The sequence below is a fragment of the Falco peregrinus genome, chromosome Z (genome assembly GCF_023634155.1).
Source record: "Falco peregrinus isolate bFalPer1 chromosome Z, bFalPer1.pri, whole genome shotgun sequence".
NCBI classification, from domain to species: Eukaryota; Metazoa; Chordata; class Aves; order Falconiformes; family Falconidae; genus Falco; species Falco peregrinus.
In genome coordinates, this window is record NC_073739.1 from 49,689,978 (window position 1) to 49,705,126 (window position 15,149).

Below are 15,149 nucleotides of genomic sequence, written 5' to 3' on the forward strand. Positions count from 1 at the left end.
ATAAGATCACGTATCTTAAATTTACAGTTTAAATAATAGTTATCTATGTACTGTGAACACCAGAAAATACCAGTACTTTCCATTACAAACATATTTAAATATAGAGCAAATTTGACTTCACAAGCTACAATCTATACCTGTCTTTATTTTAAGGGCAATAATCTCCAAATAACAGATAATTTGCAACTTAAGGGAATAAAACCATTTGAAAAATGTTATTGATATTTTCCATCATTAAAGACTAATTATCTACGCAGTAATTTGTGTTGGCTAAATTGATTAATTTCAGTTCCATTTTACTTTCTTCAAAACCCAAACCTTCATGCAAAGTGATAAACTCTTTTGCCTTCCTCAGTGTGTTGCAGCATTACATAGTTATAAAAGATCACTGTGATTTCATGTGATCTTGTCCTATATAAATACCTTTTTATTACCATATTTTTTGGTTGCTTAAACTATATTTTGAGATCTTTGTCATCAATTTTAACCCTTTTGTAATAAACCGCATATTCTAAAAGATGGAAGATACTTGTGGGCAAGCTTTGACCCATAGGGGGTGCAAGACCACGGAACTTTTCATGCAAGTAAATCAAATGGGTAAGTTTTCTAACAGTAAAGCCTAAATATGTGTAATCTAAAAACCATTTTGTTTGGAATTAGTTTCAGTAACAGTAATGATCCCAATCCATCAAACAAAATGTATAGTACCACACCCTGTACAGGCTACCTGCCTCTTGTTTACACTGTACCATTAACAAGAAATATAAAAAGAAGACTCAAAAATGTGCTTTAAATAGTCACATTGCAATACTAAGTATATTTACATATAATGAGAACCACTGAAATAAATGAGTTACCCTCTCCAACTATTTTTTTACCATTTATATTTCAATCAAAATCAGTATTTTAAGACTGTACTATATAAGCCTAATAAACGGAAATCCCTGAAATACTGATGTCAGAAAACAGTAAGTCACACTCTGATAATAAGACTTGAAGGATTTTTGCATAGCAACAATGGATGCTGTTTTACTTGAAACATTTTACATATTTCTTTTTTTTTTCAGTCACAAGTAAGTATTTTTTTTCTAATAAACTTAAGTTATATCTGTGTGAAATTTCTACTTTGTTCTACTAGTTTTTACTATTCTGACTACTTCTTGAAACTTCATGAGAAATTAAGATACTATTATAAAAGTGCAAGTGAATTCTGTATTAAGTAGAATGCACACAGCTGTCAGAGGCTAGTTACAAATAAAACCATTTAAATATATTTTAATTACTGTTCTTTGATCAACTATCATCTCTTAATACTGTCTTTGATGTCTGCACACGTATGAAAAGTTGGAGTCAAGACAGAAATGACTGCCTCAGTTCAGTAAACAAATTTAAATATTCACTATTCACTTGGGTAATAGTTATGGTATACTAACCGTATGACTAAACTTATGGTATACATCTCAGAGCTAAAAATGAACACCAATAATGAAACAGAACCAAAACAACAATTACATGACATGAAATTAATCAAGCCTCATACGCTTACGTTTTGAAAACTATTTAAAATCTTTTTGTTCTGCTCTGGTCTACTGTGTAGCATGATCCTGTATCTAACTAAAAAGACTTCAAAATTTAAAGATGCCTAATCTTTATGATCAGAGAAAAGTTATGTGAGAGCTGCTAAATGCACACATACTAAGATGTAAATGGAAATTTACTGTCAAGCAGGATTCAAATTCAACATCACACAGATTACCAGAATACTCAAAACACAATCAATGAAAAGCTTGCCCTCATCAACACAAGTTCCACACTGACTAGAACAAGATTACAACTTTAAACTTTACCCTTACTGAAAGAAAACTGAGATATTCTTACTAATAAAGCCAATAACATAAAACCCATTTTCGCCTGACTACAATGTAATTTCAACAGCAAGAAAAGTTCAAATCCAGGAAAAAATACGTGCTAACATAAGCAACACTGATCTATAAACTTCGTGGCTAGTCAAAGTCTGAAGACATATTAGTGCTGTTCTAACACTACTAATTAACACTACTACACATCCCACAGGATGAACTTTCAGCAAATCTGAAGATGCTCAAGAAATCAGTACTTTACAGCAGAAATAAAATTGTCAAACAAACTTCTTTTTTTTTAGTAAGGATTGTTTAAAAAAAGGGTAACAGGAGAACTAGTAGATGCTTACATGGCTTTGGTGTCCTGTTAATTAAGCCTCTATTCCAAATCCATTCTGTTCTTCTGATGTTGCAGTCAAGAGACAGCAAACGAGTTAGGAGGTTCTCTTAATCACATTTAACTTCAGAACTTCACAAACAAGTACGATTCTGGTTATCTAACAGGTCACAGAAGTAATGATAGGTAATCACTTTTTTTCCCTGCAGAAACCTCAGCTGAGTAACCACACAATAATCATTACCTTTCTAACATTTATGCAAGATAGTAAAGTTGGTAATTGGAAATTTGGCTGTCATCAAAATGCAGCCAACAAGGACCATTATGATGTATTCCCAAAAGGCATACCCTGGCCCTTCAACCAGAGCAAGACTGCACATCAACAAAAATTGGGATATTTTCTATATCAGAATGGAAGAATGTTAGTCAAGAGAAAATACTATGCATGTTGAGCACATAAGCGCATACTGGTAATAAATTTTCTTTCTCCTACAAACCTAGCAACTATGGGCACTACCTATACATGTTTCCTGCCTTAAGAGGCCACTTCAGTAAAACTAATCATTTGTCCCACCACATCTGGTTTAAGATAAACGTACTGAAAAATGAAGGTGCATTTATCTTACTATATTATACTCATTACCATAAGTTATCTGCTTTTGCTTCCTACCATGTCTTCTCTACCATTATCTGTTAAATATCTGGCTGAACTTGTTACAGATCACATAAATGTTCAACCAATACATTTTAGTACAAGGTCAGACTGAACATAACTGAACATTCACAAAAAAACCAGAAAATTCCCTGAATAACAATGACAACTATGCTTCTTCAAAGACACTGGGAACAGGGAGAGTGCCACAGAGCCTAAAATGCTGGCATAGGGTCAAAATGGACACATAGCAGAAAGCCAACAGAAGGCCATAGGAAAATTATTATTTGCACTCACATTCACCATTAAATAATTTAGGACTGCTTTAACTTGGATTCTAATTTACACGGAGCATACTGGTTAATGAATGTACTTCAAGTTCAGACGCCACTAGGAGGAGATACAGAATAAATCAACAAAAGAAACTAACAATTCACCCACACTGGATGAGATTCATTTAAAGCATCCAAAAGAAATCAAGTATAAAGTTGAATCATCAATTGCAGATTGTCACTAGCTACTAATACAGTCTTACTTTTAACCTCAGAAATTTCCTAAAGTTCTTTTCAAGAAGTAAACAAAATTGATTTGAGTGAAATTGTCTACTTGAATTTGAAAGGGATTTCAGCAAAGCTCCACACTAGGAGTTCTTAAAGAAACCCAACCGTTGTATTTTAAGGGCAGAAGTTGAAGAATTGCTTTAATTATGAGAAATAAGTAATAGCAATGAACCCTTAGTTTACTCAGTGGGAAAGAGTCACCTGCAGTGTCCCACATGTTCAAAGAATACAGTAAGGTAGAAGGCTAGTGAGTAACAAAATTTTCTAGTACTACTAAGCTATCCAGGTTAATAAAGACAAAGGTAAATGCAAAATATTTACACCAGGTCCACATGAGATACAGCGTGATTATGATACACTGTCACACAATATCTAGGTTAGACAATATAGGTGGTGTACATGGAAGAAAGCATCCTAACATCACAAAAACAACAAACGTCTCCTTAACCTCAGGAAATATAATCAAGATACAAAAAAAGCTTTTATGATAAAAAAATTAAATAGTCTGACAAAATAAACTGCAAAAAACTCTTCAGAGCAATACAAGATGATGAAAGTAGAATGCTGTATTCAGAAATAAAGTCTGAGCATTCAAAAGGCATCATCCAAAGCTGTGTTTGGAGGATAAACGGTTTGAGACTGATTTTACATTTATAACGTTTCAAAAAATCCACCAACATCTTCTGAAAGATAAAACTCTAAAACGATTAAGAAAAAGGTCTAGAATGTACCAAGATGTAAACACACGGAAAACTTAGTATGTTTCAACATCTGTGGAACAAAATTATCAAATCATTAAATTAACAGGAAGTTCAAATTCATACAAAATCTGTGTTAAGGATCCTATGAAAACACTTAAGGAATACTCTGGACAAAGTCAGAACATCAGCGCTGGAATGATCATCATGAACACATCCAGCAGATACTGCATTCTGTGATGTTTCTGTTTTACAGCAGATTACTACATACACAGACTTCGTGCAATTAAACACTGGGGTTTTTTTTAATATTCAAGCTCCCTTGGGCTCATGAATAGTCATTAAAGATCTGCCTTTACTTACCCACATTAAGTGAAGTTTTACATTTAACAGGCATTATCACCTTAACCATTTTTGCTTCTCTGCTTAATCATGGGAAAGAGTGCTAGTAAATCTGAAATGCATTAAGTACATCTCATTGACAAATCTATGGAAGAAACTAAGCAATAGTTTACAAAATCATTGTAGGTAGATCATTTCAAAGCCTTTCAAACTCACTTAAAGTCATAAACTGGCCTTTGGAAGATGTCTGGGGTATGCATATAAGATCTGGCACACTTGTAACGTTGGAGCCCTGTTAGTGACAGTGATGGATTTACTGTAATAGTTTCAAATGGCACTTTACAGCTTAGAAATTTTTAGACAAATACATCTCCCCCCATAATACTTTCTTTAGATCTATGATCTGAAGTTAAGTTGCATCGTCAAGAACAATGAAACAAATCGGGACCAATACATTTCATTTTCACAGAGCAAATACAGAAACTTAACCATTGTTTCTAGTAACTAAATCATTTTGGTGTTGTCTTTATTTTTGGTATCTTTGTTAAAGAATATAAATAAGAGTCTTGCTGAATACTGACACTGTTACTAAAGCGTTTTTTTCCCAGGATAAATTAAATTGTGAAGTACCTTCTATTAGCAACAGCATAAATAGCTACACTACTGCAGCAGCACAGCTGCACAGTTTGTCTTAAGAAAAAACTCCAAACATGCAATTTCCTTTAAAACTGGTACAGAAACTTAATTTAAAACAAGTAGAAACAATTTTATTATTCTAGAAGTGGACTCACCTGTACTTCACATTTTGGAGAACTCTGATGTACTGCATTTAAAGCATCATGAGCCTGCTGAAGCTGCTCTTGTAACTGACAAATCTTTTCATCTTTTCCTAGTAACTGTTCTTGAAGAGAGGCACAGTTTTGCTGCAGTTGAATTTCACTTGTTTTAACAGTTTCAAAGCATGAAGTCAATTCATTATAAAGCTATGACAGGGGAGAAGAGAAATAACAGGATTAAAAAAAAATTTCAATGCAGACAGCCATACAAATACAGGAGGAGAGAAAGTTAAAATTTAGTAACTTATCCACAAAGATTACCCTTTCTTTTTTATATTTCAACAATTCTTTCACACATCTTGTTCTCCTGCCTCCTGTCAGGCTGTATACATTTGAAAACAGTGATCGCAACAATCATGAAACTTTATGATTGAAAGATTTTCCAGGAAACCACAATTTACATTGGAATATTACCCGTTTCAGTTGCTTCTTTGTGGCATTTATGAATGGAAATGGACACCTAAAAATCAAGCTTTATTTTGACAGTTTATATAAAATATAGAAAAGTAAAATACAAAAGAAAAAAAAACAAAACAAAACAAAACGTATTGAGGACAGGCAAAAATCTGAAACATCTGTCCTGGGAATGAAATTAAAGGAACAAGAATGCCAAATATCATCCTTGTCTTTTATAGAGTAGTTTGATCTTTTAAAACTAAGATACTCAATATAGCTTGGATAGCAATACGGTGAATCCACTAACGCCTACTACATTTTATATGAATGTAAAATGGTTGTTCAAATAATTATTCTGTGGGAATTTTTTTGACATTAACTATAAAACCCAGAGATAATATTACAAGTTCTTACCCATGGCTGCTGCTCAACTGTTTTGCTGACACCAGAATATTGTATATATTCTGCAATTGCTTTAGAAGAGATTCCATACACACAAAGACTTCCTAGAACTATGTCTGAGTAATAACTAGCAGTACATGGCATCTAACTGGCAAAAAGAAGTTATTTTCAAGAATCATAGAACTAGCCTATCCCTCCATTTTTACCCTTCTTTTTTAGCGTAAACATCTGAAAACTGTTTAAAACAAAATCATCCTTTTATTTAAAAAATATAAAAACAAATTTGAAAAATAAACCTGTAGTTGAATAAACAGCAGTACAGATTATGAAGGTAATAGATGACTCTACAGCTTTACAACCATTCCTCTCTCCATTTCAGTCCTTCATTTCTTTGATTGTAATTTTTTCTCAGAATAAACAATATTCTTCCAACTATTTATTCCATCATAAAATAATCTGTAGAAGGTATGTATGTACTTCTGCATACATTTTCTGACAGTTTTCTTTGGAAAATCCATTTCTGCTATTCCATCCAAACAAAACTAACTCACTGAAAATCAGAATCTCTCAACCTATCAGTACTGTTTATAAGTACAAGGAGCTGACACAAGTAATTTTACTTGTAAAAACATAATTTTACTCTTCATTTTACTCTTTGCCTTGTCAGCTTTACTTACATGATACTCTTCTTTCCCCCTTTCATCTGGTTACATCACTTAAGAGATTAAAGCCATTGGAAAACAATCACAGCTTTTAGATTTGGAAACTGCCTACCTAACACTTTGTGAGAAATTTGGAAACAATCATCTCCCTTCCTTTCTTTCCTTGTCATTTCAGACAAAGTAAATTACTTCGTGCCTACTTCTAAAGCAGATCAGAGATCATGTCTCTCAGGCAAAATTAATTCAAAGTCCAGATCGATTGATAACTTGAATTACTCTGAGTCTTAAAATTAAACTTTTGCATTGAAACTTCTGTGCCTACCGAATCTTTCTTATATACTTAAGAAAGCTTACATCATCTCTAGAAATGCAAGTTTGAGATGAACCAATTTCTTACAGAAATCAGTATCTCACAGGAAAACAAACAGTTAATTTATCAAACCCATGCATTTTTAGATAACGTACTTCCAAACAAACGGAACATCAAGACACAGTTACTTCCAGCTATAACTATATAAGCTCATTAGCTAGATCATACTGGTATGACAATTTGCTGGTTTTATGACTAGCAGCACTTAAGTGGTTGTAATTATAGTATCTGAAAGGTAACATCCTAGTAAGATGAATGGAGAACATCAAAAACATGATGCTTTTTTCTAGCTGGCAGCCACATCTCCTAATGTAGCTAATGGGTATTTTTGGTAGTCAGCATTTGTCAGGACAAGACAAATAGCATGTCTTTTTACTTGCATAAACTTTTCCAACCTTTCTAGCTTTGAAAACAGCAACAACAGAACACATACATTTCATGTATAAAACTAGCTGAAAGCTGTGTGTTAAAAAACACAGACACATCAGGGATCTTTTTACACAGACTTTATATATATATATATATATATATATTTAAACAACACTGAAGTACTAGTTTATAGGACTCAGATTATTTTTTTAAGGTATTTAACATCAGAAAATTTCAAAATGAAAATTATCTGTATGAAAAGAAATGGTTTTATCTACTTTCCACAGATAACAAGAACAGCTTCCAAATCTCCATTTGGCCTCTTATCTTTTCTTTCATGGTGATGCACTGTTTTGTGAATTAAATACATGCTTAACGTTTATTTTGGATTATTTTGGGGGTTTCTGCTCATTTCTGAACCTGTTTTAGAAGAGGCACCCCATTTAGTCACACTGCAGTAAGCACATTCCAAAACACACAGAATGGCACAACACAGTAAAACAGGTCTACCATTTACAAAGATAGAAGTCAGGTGTAGAGAGGTAAGATGTAAAATGGAGATCATAGAACTAGAGAGGGAACATTGTGTAAGGAATCCAAATGAAAGACAAAAATACTGTAAACTGTGTACCTCAGAACTAGCAAGCTTCACTGAAAAAAGGAGTGAAATCCTAACTGTTCATAAGTGACTGGTTATACCTTACATGTATTTCAATAAGAGATGAGACTTGCCCAGGAAATTTGTTAATCTCCAAGAAGAAATATTTATATTTACAAGATAGAACAAAAACCTAAAATATTTTAAATTATTCTTTATACATTTTATGAAATTTGGTAGTTGAGGGGAAAAAAGCAACAGCCAGCAACACAATGCTGTACTTTGCACAAACTGTAGCACTGACTATATTTTGAGAACCTGTTTCTAATGGCTTCAAGCTGTCCTTTTTCTGACAGGCAACATAGACTGTTACAGGTGAAAGTATTTAAAAACAAAAAAATTAAAAGTATCTGAAAACAGTACACTGTAATAAATTCAGTCTATATGACACAAGAGCATTATTTATCAGTCAGGAAGGAAGAGTATCTTCGCTGAATTACAGAAAATTAAGTATTCTGTAAGATGTGACTCCAATGCCTGCTCACATGTGATAGAAAATATTTAACAGACTGAAAATGGTGGGGTGAGGTAAAGTACTGACATACGTCAAATATGTGTGATGGCAAAATTAAGTTAGATCAGACTAAAGAAAGCTGAGGAATTCCAACAAAACCTAGTAAAACTAAATCATTAACCCATGCTATCCATTGTATTCTGTTAGCCAGAATCATAGTGCAACTGGAAAAAACCTGCACTTTTTCACTGCAAAAAGTGAAACAGTTGACACAAATGACCAACACTAACACTATACAAATGTGCAGGATTTATTTTAAACTACGTTTAGACTGCTCCTTTGCCAATTAACAGTCGGGACACTTTTTCCAGTTCTAAAATAATTTCCACTTCCATAATCCAAACAGTACATAGGTAAGGATCTCATAGACTTTTCTATGAAATTAGCACACAAAGTGGGGACATCCAGGAGATTTCCTTCAAAAGTGTATTCCTGCAAGGAACTAACCCTAAGGTAGATCCATCCATTAAAATGCAGCTGTAGCCAATTCTATACGCTGGTTGTCAAACAAATATTGTCCTACATTAAATGTTTTATCTAAAGGCTCACACCTTAAAAGCCAGTGTATTACAGAGACCTGAATAAAGGAACCCAAATATACAGTAACATTAAATACAGTAATTACATGAATGAAAAGAAGTTACAGTAAAACTGTAAGGGAAACTGTTACAGCACCACCACAGAAATCCATGTTACAAGATCATTCTGTTTATGAAAAGAACAAGGGCAGAAATCAGCTGGAGAAGCTCTAAGGTGAAACTGAAGAGGCACTCCAGACAGACAGCATATTGATGGTGTTTACTTTTAAAATTGAAAGGTAGAGGTAGAGTGGTTTTTTAAGATGAGACACCATGAAGCTTACCTATGATACAAGAGGAAAATGTCAGACACAAGTGAGTGATTAAGAACAACAGAAGAATGTACAGAATGGATGTAAGATCAGGTAACGTGCAAGTAAGAGTCACTAGTACAAGCTGAAAGGGAAGATGTGCTTTCCTCAGCTTTATGTCACTATATAACTGCAAATACTACGGTTGTTTTAGAAAACATGTAAAATGGGTAACACTAGCAGTATACCTTCTCAAAAATAACAACAGAGAACATAAAAGGACATTTCAGTCTTCTTATTAGTGTTGTTACTGCAAAAATTCTGATGTGCCCATTTACATCAATGAATCCAGTATTTCCTGTTTCCTGACGCATCCCCCCACCCCCTGCAACACAGCCTTCCAGTATTCATTCATCTAATCGGTTTTGTGCAACTCCTTGTGTGGATATCGCTATCTAATGGTGGGGGTTGTGGATTGCTTTTTTGAATATATAAAAATACTGACACATTTCAAACAGAAAGACTGTATTTCTCAGCAACAACTTCTCTGTGAAATGCGACCAAACTCTGCCTAGATTTCTTTTCTCTATATAGTGTAGTGTCAGAGAACATTCAGCAAGCTTGTGAAGAACACCAGTCCTAGGTAATGCAGAAAAATGTTAATAATTCATACTGCAAATTGTACCACTTAAATCCTCCATTGTGGGACCAATCTGATTATATATAAAATTCAGACATATTTAAATCTTGTAATTCTAACTCAGATCAAAATTGGTATTATTCATAAACATATTCAAGCAAACAATGTCAAGATTTTTCTTCTTGCACCATCTCATCAGTTTACATAATTTCATTTACAGCTCTCAATATTGTAAAAAAGCACATTCTCATTGCCAGAAAAATGAAGGCAGTGGTTTGCAAACATTAGCGATACGATTTAGAATTATAAATTACTTACTCCCCCAGCCCCCCCGCCCCGCCCCCCCCCCCCCCCCCCCCCCAAATACTTAAGCATTCTGTAGATATCAAAGTACACCATTACACACAGGACCTATAGCACACTAAGAATATCAGTACAGGGGTTTTCAAGCATGAAAATCATCACCTCTGAGTGCAGTTTAACATCACCCTGAGAGAACCAGAGTCTACCCAGGATTTCTTCAGCTTTAACCTATGGGCACATCTGATGCCAAAATATGCTTGCTAGTGCATGACCAACTGTATTGGTGTTTGGTATACAAAAATAGACTGATGTAATTAGCACACTTCCCAACAACAGAAAAGTACTGGAGCTTGAACTAAACTGTGAGATAATCTTTAAAGATCCAAGTTTCTCACAGCTTTCACAGGTGAAGTGGATGACAAAAATGATGATTCACTCATTGCTGATGTGGGCTTCAGCATATTTGACTGGACAGTTAGTTGCTCTCAGCTCTTGCATGTGTGAAAGAACTTATGTTTTATTCCAATGTGAGGGACAACCTCATTGTTACTACCATTTAGGAACATATATATGTATATATATATAAAAAAAGATATAATAAAACCTAAACCCATATATATATATATGGGTTTAGGTTTTATTTTGCCAATTTAATGCTGCTTATGTGCACACATTTATGTGACCACATTTTTTTTATTTTTAACTAAGCTCTAAGGTTGTTGCAGTGACAAAAGAGACTGTAAGTGGCAAAAAATTACCTTTAGGATGGCATATCCACTGACTTGCCATTTTGATTACAATTTCTCAGGCTCAAAGGAAAGCAAACTATCTCCACACACTGACACCATGAGAAGGACTAGCAAAGGCAACCACACACACAAAATTAGCCACAACATCTGAAAATATATCTGACATTATCCTATTTTTATCTGCTTTCTGGTGCACTTGATACAGACTTCCACAATACCTCATAATTGAAAACTCTTACTGTATTTTCTAATTATGCCAGCAATCTAACTATTCAACAATGCTTTTCTTCATCACAGGCGTGTACTGTACCACTAGCTACATTACTTTCTCTATGAGAGCTAAGTTCCAGCACACAAATTAAGATTTCCTATTTAATAACAAATAACAGTATTTCCATTTCACTATAAGGGCCTTCCACTAAGAGATTTTAATCAGTATGATTAACAAGGAACCTGAAGGCCACATCAGATCAAGGGAAAGTACTGCATTACAAAAACAAAGGCCCCAAATTGTAAATTTCAGAAAACTGTGATAAGCTGGCTAAGGAGTTCAGAATCTCTTCTTGTCTTATTATCCCTAGTATTGATTGAAGTCTCTCCACCTTGAAATTGTTGGTGAGGACAAATCTATTGAGCCTCATTAAATCCAGCATAGGAATGAAGTCCCTGGAGCATTTGGGACCACTGAAACAGATGCTGTACATTTCAGAAAAATATTCTCTCTCCTTGAGCATTAGAACTACAGCTGCAATATGAAATAGATATCAGTTTGTTTCCATAAATACTCTAACATAAAGTAGTTATTGTAGAATACAGCACCCTTAATATCTGTATGTAGAAACAGTAGTAGTATGTCAAGTCAATGCACGTTGACAAAACAGATTACAGATCTTGATGTATATGTGTTACCCACTACAGCTAGACTTGGAAGAGATTTTGTGGTCCTCATGGATTTCCACATAATCCAGTACCAGTTCATGACCTTGATCTGGTTTATCAGAAATGTTTTTTCTTTTATTCAGTCTACTGTTCTGTACTACACATTAGCATCAGCACAAAAAGCAGTTCTTCCTAAATGGTTAAGACTGTTAAAACAAACTTTGAATATGTGAGCCAACCACATCGCCTGAGCTATAGCATATACTGCCTATCCCACCACTAACAGAGAGGTCACTGATCTTGCTGTAAGGGACAATATATCATAGGATGTACATACTGATAGGCTCAATGCCATTTGGAGCAGTAGGAAATACTCCTTTGTGAATATGTTTATGGAATAGCTGACACATCCTTATCTAGCTGTTGCAGCCTGCATATTGCTAACGCGTGGAAGACAAACAGAACACACAATGGTCTGCAATGGTTTGCCTTTCTCATTCAAGGGAAAAATAGGCATTTGTATTATTTTTATAGATGCAGAGTTTTCCAAAGGTCTGCTGTGACTTCAGTATGACTGCATAACTTGTGATTTGGAAAATGAATGACTTCAAAGCAGTTACAATTGGGTATCTCATACAGTTCTCCTGATCAGAAGTATAGAACAGGATTGTCATGATAAAGGCGCTCCTTTTCTCCTCCAAAAAATTTGCCAAACATTACTAGATCTATTTCATTCTGACTCAGGGAACTTAACTTTTTTTTTTTTAAACTATATACCTTTTTTTTAACTATTTCTTATAATAAACAAAAAGAACAGTTTTTTTCCCCAGGTTCATTAGGTACTTTCCTATTTTACAAAAAGACTTTTTATCTTTCAGATAAATCAGATTCACAGTCATAATTTGCCAGAATATTTGAGTTGGCTTTTGCTGGCTTAAGAGGCGAACCTTACCCCTGGAAAAATACTGAATTCAGCACCTCCTAACCAGTAAATTTTAGGGTCATTTCTGAGTTGGATAGTAGCAGCTATCAAATAAAAGGGCTTATCTTCAAAATCACACTATTCTTGTTCTTGTTCTATGATCATCTAAGCAGAAGTCTTAAGTTCTGCTATGACAGACAAAGAATGGTGAACCAGCTTTCTGAAGCAATCCTGAATTTCGAGCCAAGACCAGTTTAGAAGCAGCCTGCCCTTACAGCTATATTAAGTATACACATCAATTTTCCATAATACATAAGTAACTTATAATAGTAAAATTATATTTCATAGGACAGGTTAAACTCTTTCCCAAATTGAAGTAATACTCACAAAAATCACTATTATGCAAGGTAAAGTGACCGTTATAAAAAATTTTATCATGCTTTAAAACAGTCTCATGAAAACCCAGTTTCATTTTCTTTGATATATGGTAGAATTCATCTAGAAGAATATGGTCTTATGAACACTAATGAAGAGCATTCATATTATTTTCATTTGTGCCAATTATTTTGTTTTGAGTGACTGAAAGGATTCATTTAACACCAATAGAAGCACTGACAGAAGAATGAAAAATGAAAGAAATAGCAACTCCCAACACCTACATTCTGGTTTGTTGGTTTTGTTTGTTTTTTTTTTTTTAATCCTATAATTTACTTTGTCTTGCCCCAGATACGTGGAACTCCCCCCGCCTTGTACATGTTCTGAACACCTTTGATGGAAGCCTACCTGTAGCTTGTCTGGGCTACCATCGCTGCAGCCAATAATACACTTGTGCAGCATTAAGTACACAAGAATCTGCTGGGCACTATGTGTTATAAAATGTTAACGCATTTTTAGAAACCTAGGACTGATTCTGGCTTGACTTAGGCCTAGCTTCACAATTTTAACACAAACTGCATACTCTTAAGTAAGATGATAAAGAGAAACACCTGTTATTTGAAAAAGCACTGACAGTACGCAATTTGACAAAACAGTCCCACAACTGGAAGAAGGTATGTGAAAGTTGTCTGTACAACTTCTTGTCTTCTTCCTCATCAATGTTTCCAAAAAGGAAGGAAACATATCTTCTTTATTTCTTACAGACTGAAAAACACAACCACATAGTTTGTTACACTCAAAAGAAGTTCTGAGTAGTGTGCATGTGATGGCTCTTCAGGGTTAGTGTTTTCCCTGGCATTCATCAGAAGTATGAATCTGTTCTATAAATGTAAATATAATTTAAAAAAAATTAAATTATCAATTTAAAAAGCTATTCTGGCAACAATTTTTCCAGTTAATTTTGATTGAGCAGTTTTTTGCATCTTAAATGATTAAAATGGCTTGAGATTCACACAAATACATTATTCACAAATGAAAGGAATTTCTTCTAAATTATCAGAAACAAATCGGAGAATTTAGCAATTGAAAGTTCTAGGAGAGAAAGAAGAAGAAAAGCATAAATAACACAATTACATACAGAAATTCATATGCTTGGCAATTCTCTCCCATTTTTCTTCAGATATAACTAAATCTTTAAATTTCAAGGCTCATTAGTTTAATGTAAGCAAGGTGCCATATATGCTGGGATGTAATTAGGCCAATAAATTCTGTTAGTCTGACAACCATATTTTGACAACAATAAAGATCCAGAGAGTTAAAGGACGCAACACTGCACAGTGCTTTGATTACTCTGTCCAATGTACAGATGGATATTAAAATGAACCCTGTGATCATAAAGCAAAATGGCATACTTTCTGATATGATGTTGTTTCAGCTGTGTGTGCTTCTTCTTGGTTCTTCAGTACTTTTTGTGTATCAATATTGAGAGCCTGAAGCTGCTTTATCAGCTCAGCCTGCTGTGTTGTATGTTCAACGTTTTGTCTGTAAAGACTCTGCAGCTCCTGTAACTCCTTCCTGTGCAAAACAAGCAATAAATAGAAATTAAGAAAAAGAACAATTACCTCCGTTAAACAATTGTGTTCAAATAATTTTATTGTAGATAATGAGCTTCCTATTTTCATTTATTTTTCTGTCAATTGCCTTATAAACACTAGAAGTTACATATAAAATATTTATCACATACTTTTGTGAAATATCTACAAAACAGTTAAGTTTCAAAATGGAATGCCATTCAAT

General features: G+C 34.1%; 1 protein-coding gene across 4 annotated transcripts in view; it reads right to left on the bottom strand.

Annotated features, from left to right (window-relative positions):
* The window catches only part of CNTLN (centlein), a 197,768-nt gene that overhangs the window by 114,950 nt on the left and 67,669 nt on the right, over window positions 1-15,149 (bottom strand). For all 4 annotated transcript variants that reach the window (XM_055790983.1, XM_055790985.1, XM_055790982.1 and 1 more), the window contains 2 exons: window positions 14,765-14,927; window positions 5,240-5,431 (listed from right to left, as the gene is read on the bottom strand). In XM_055790983.1, coding sequence (XP_055646958.1) covers window positions 5,240-5,431; window positions 14,765-14,927 — 355 coding nt within the window. The remainder of the gene's footprint in view (window positions 1-5,239; window positions 5,432-14,764; window positions 14,928-15,149) is intronic.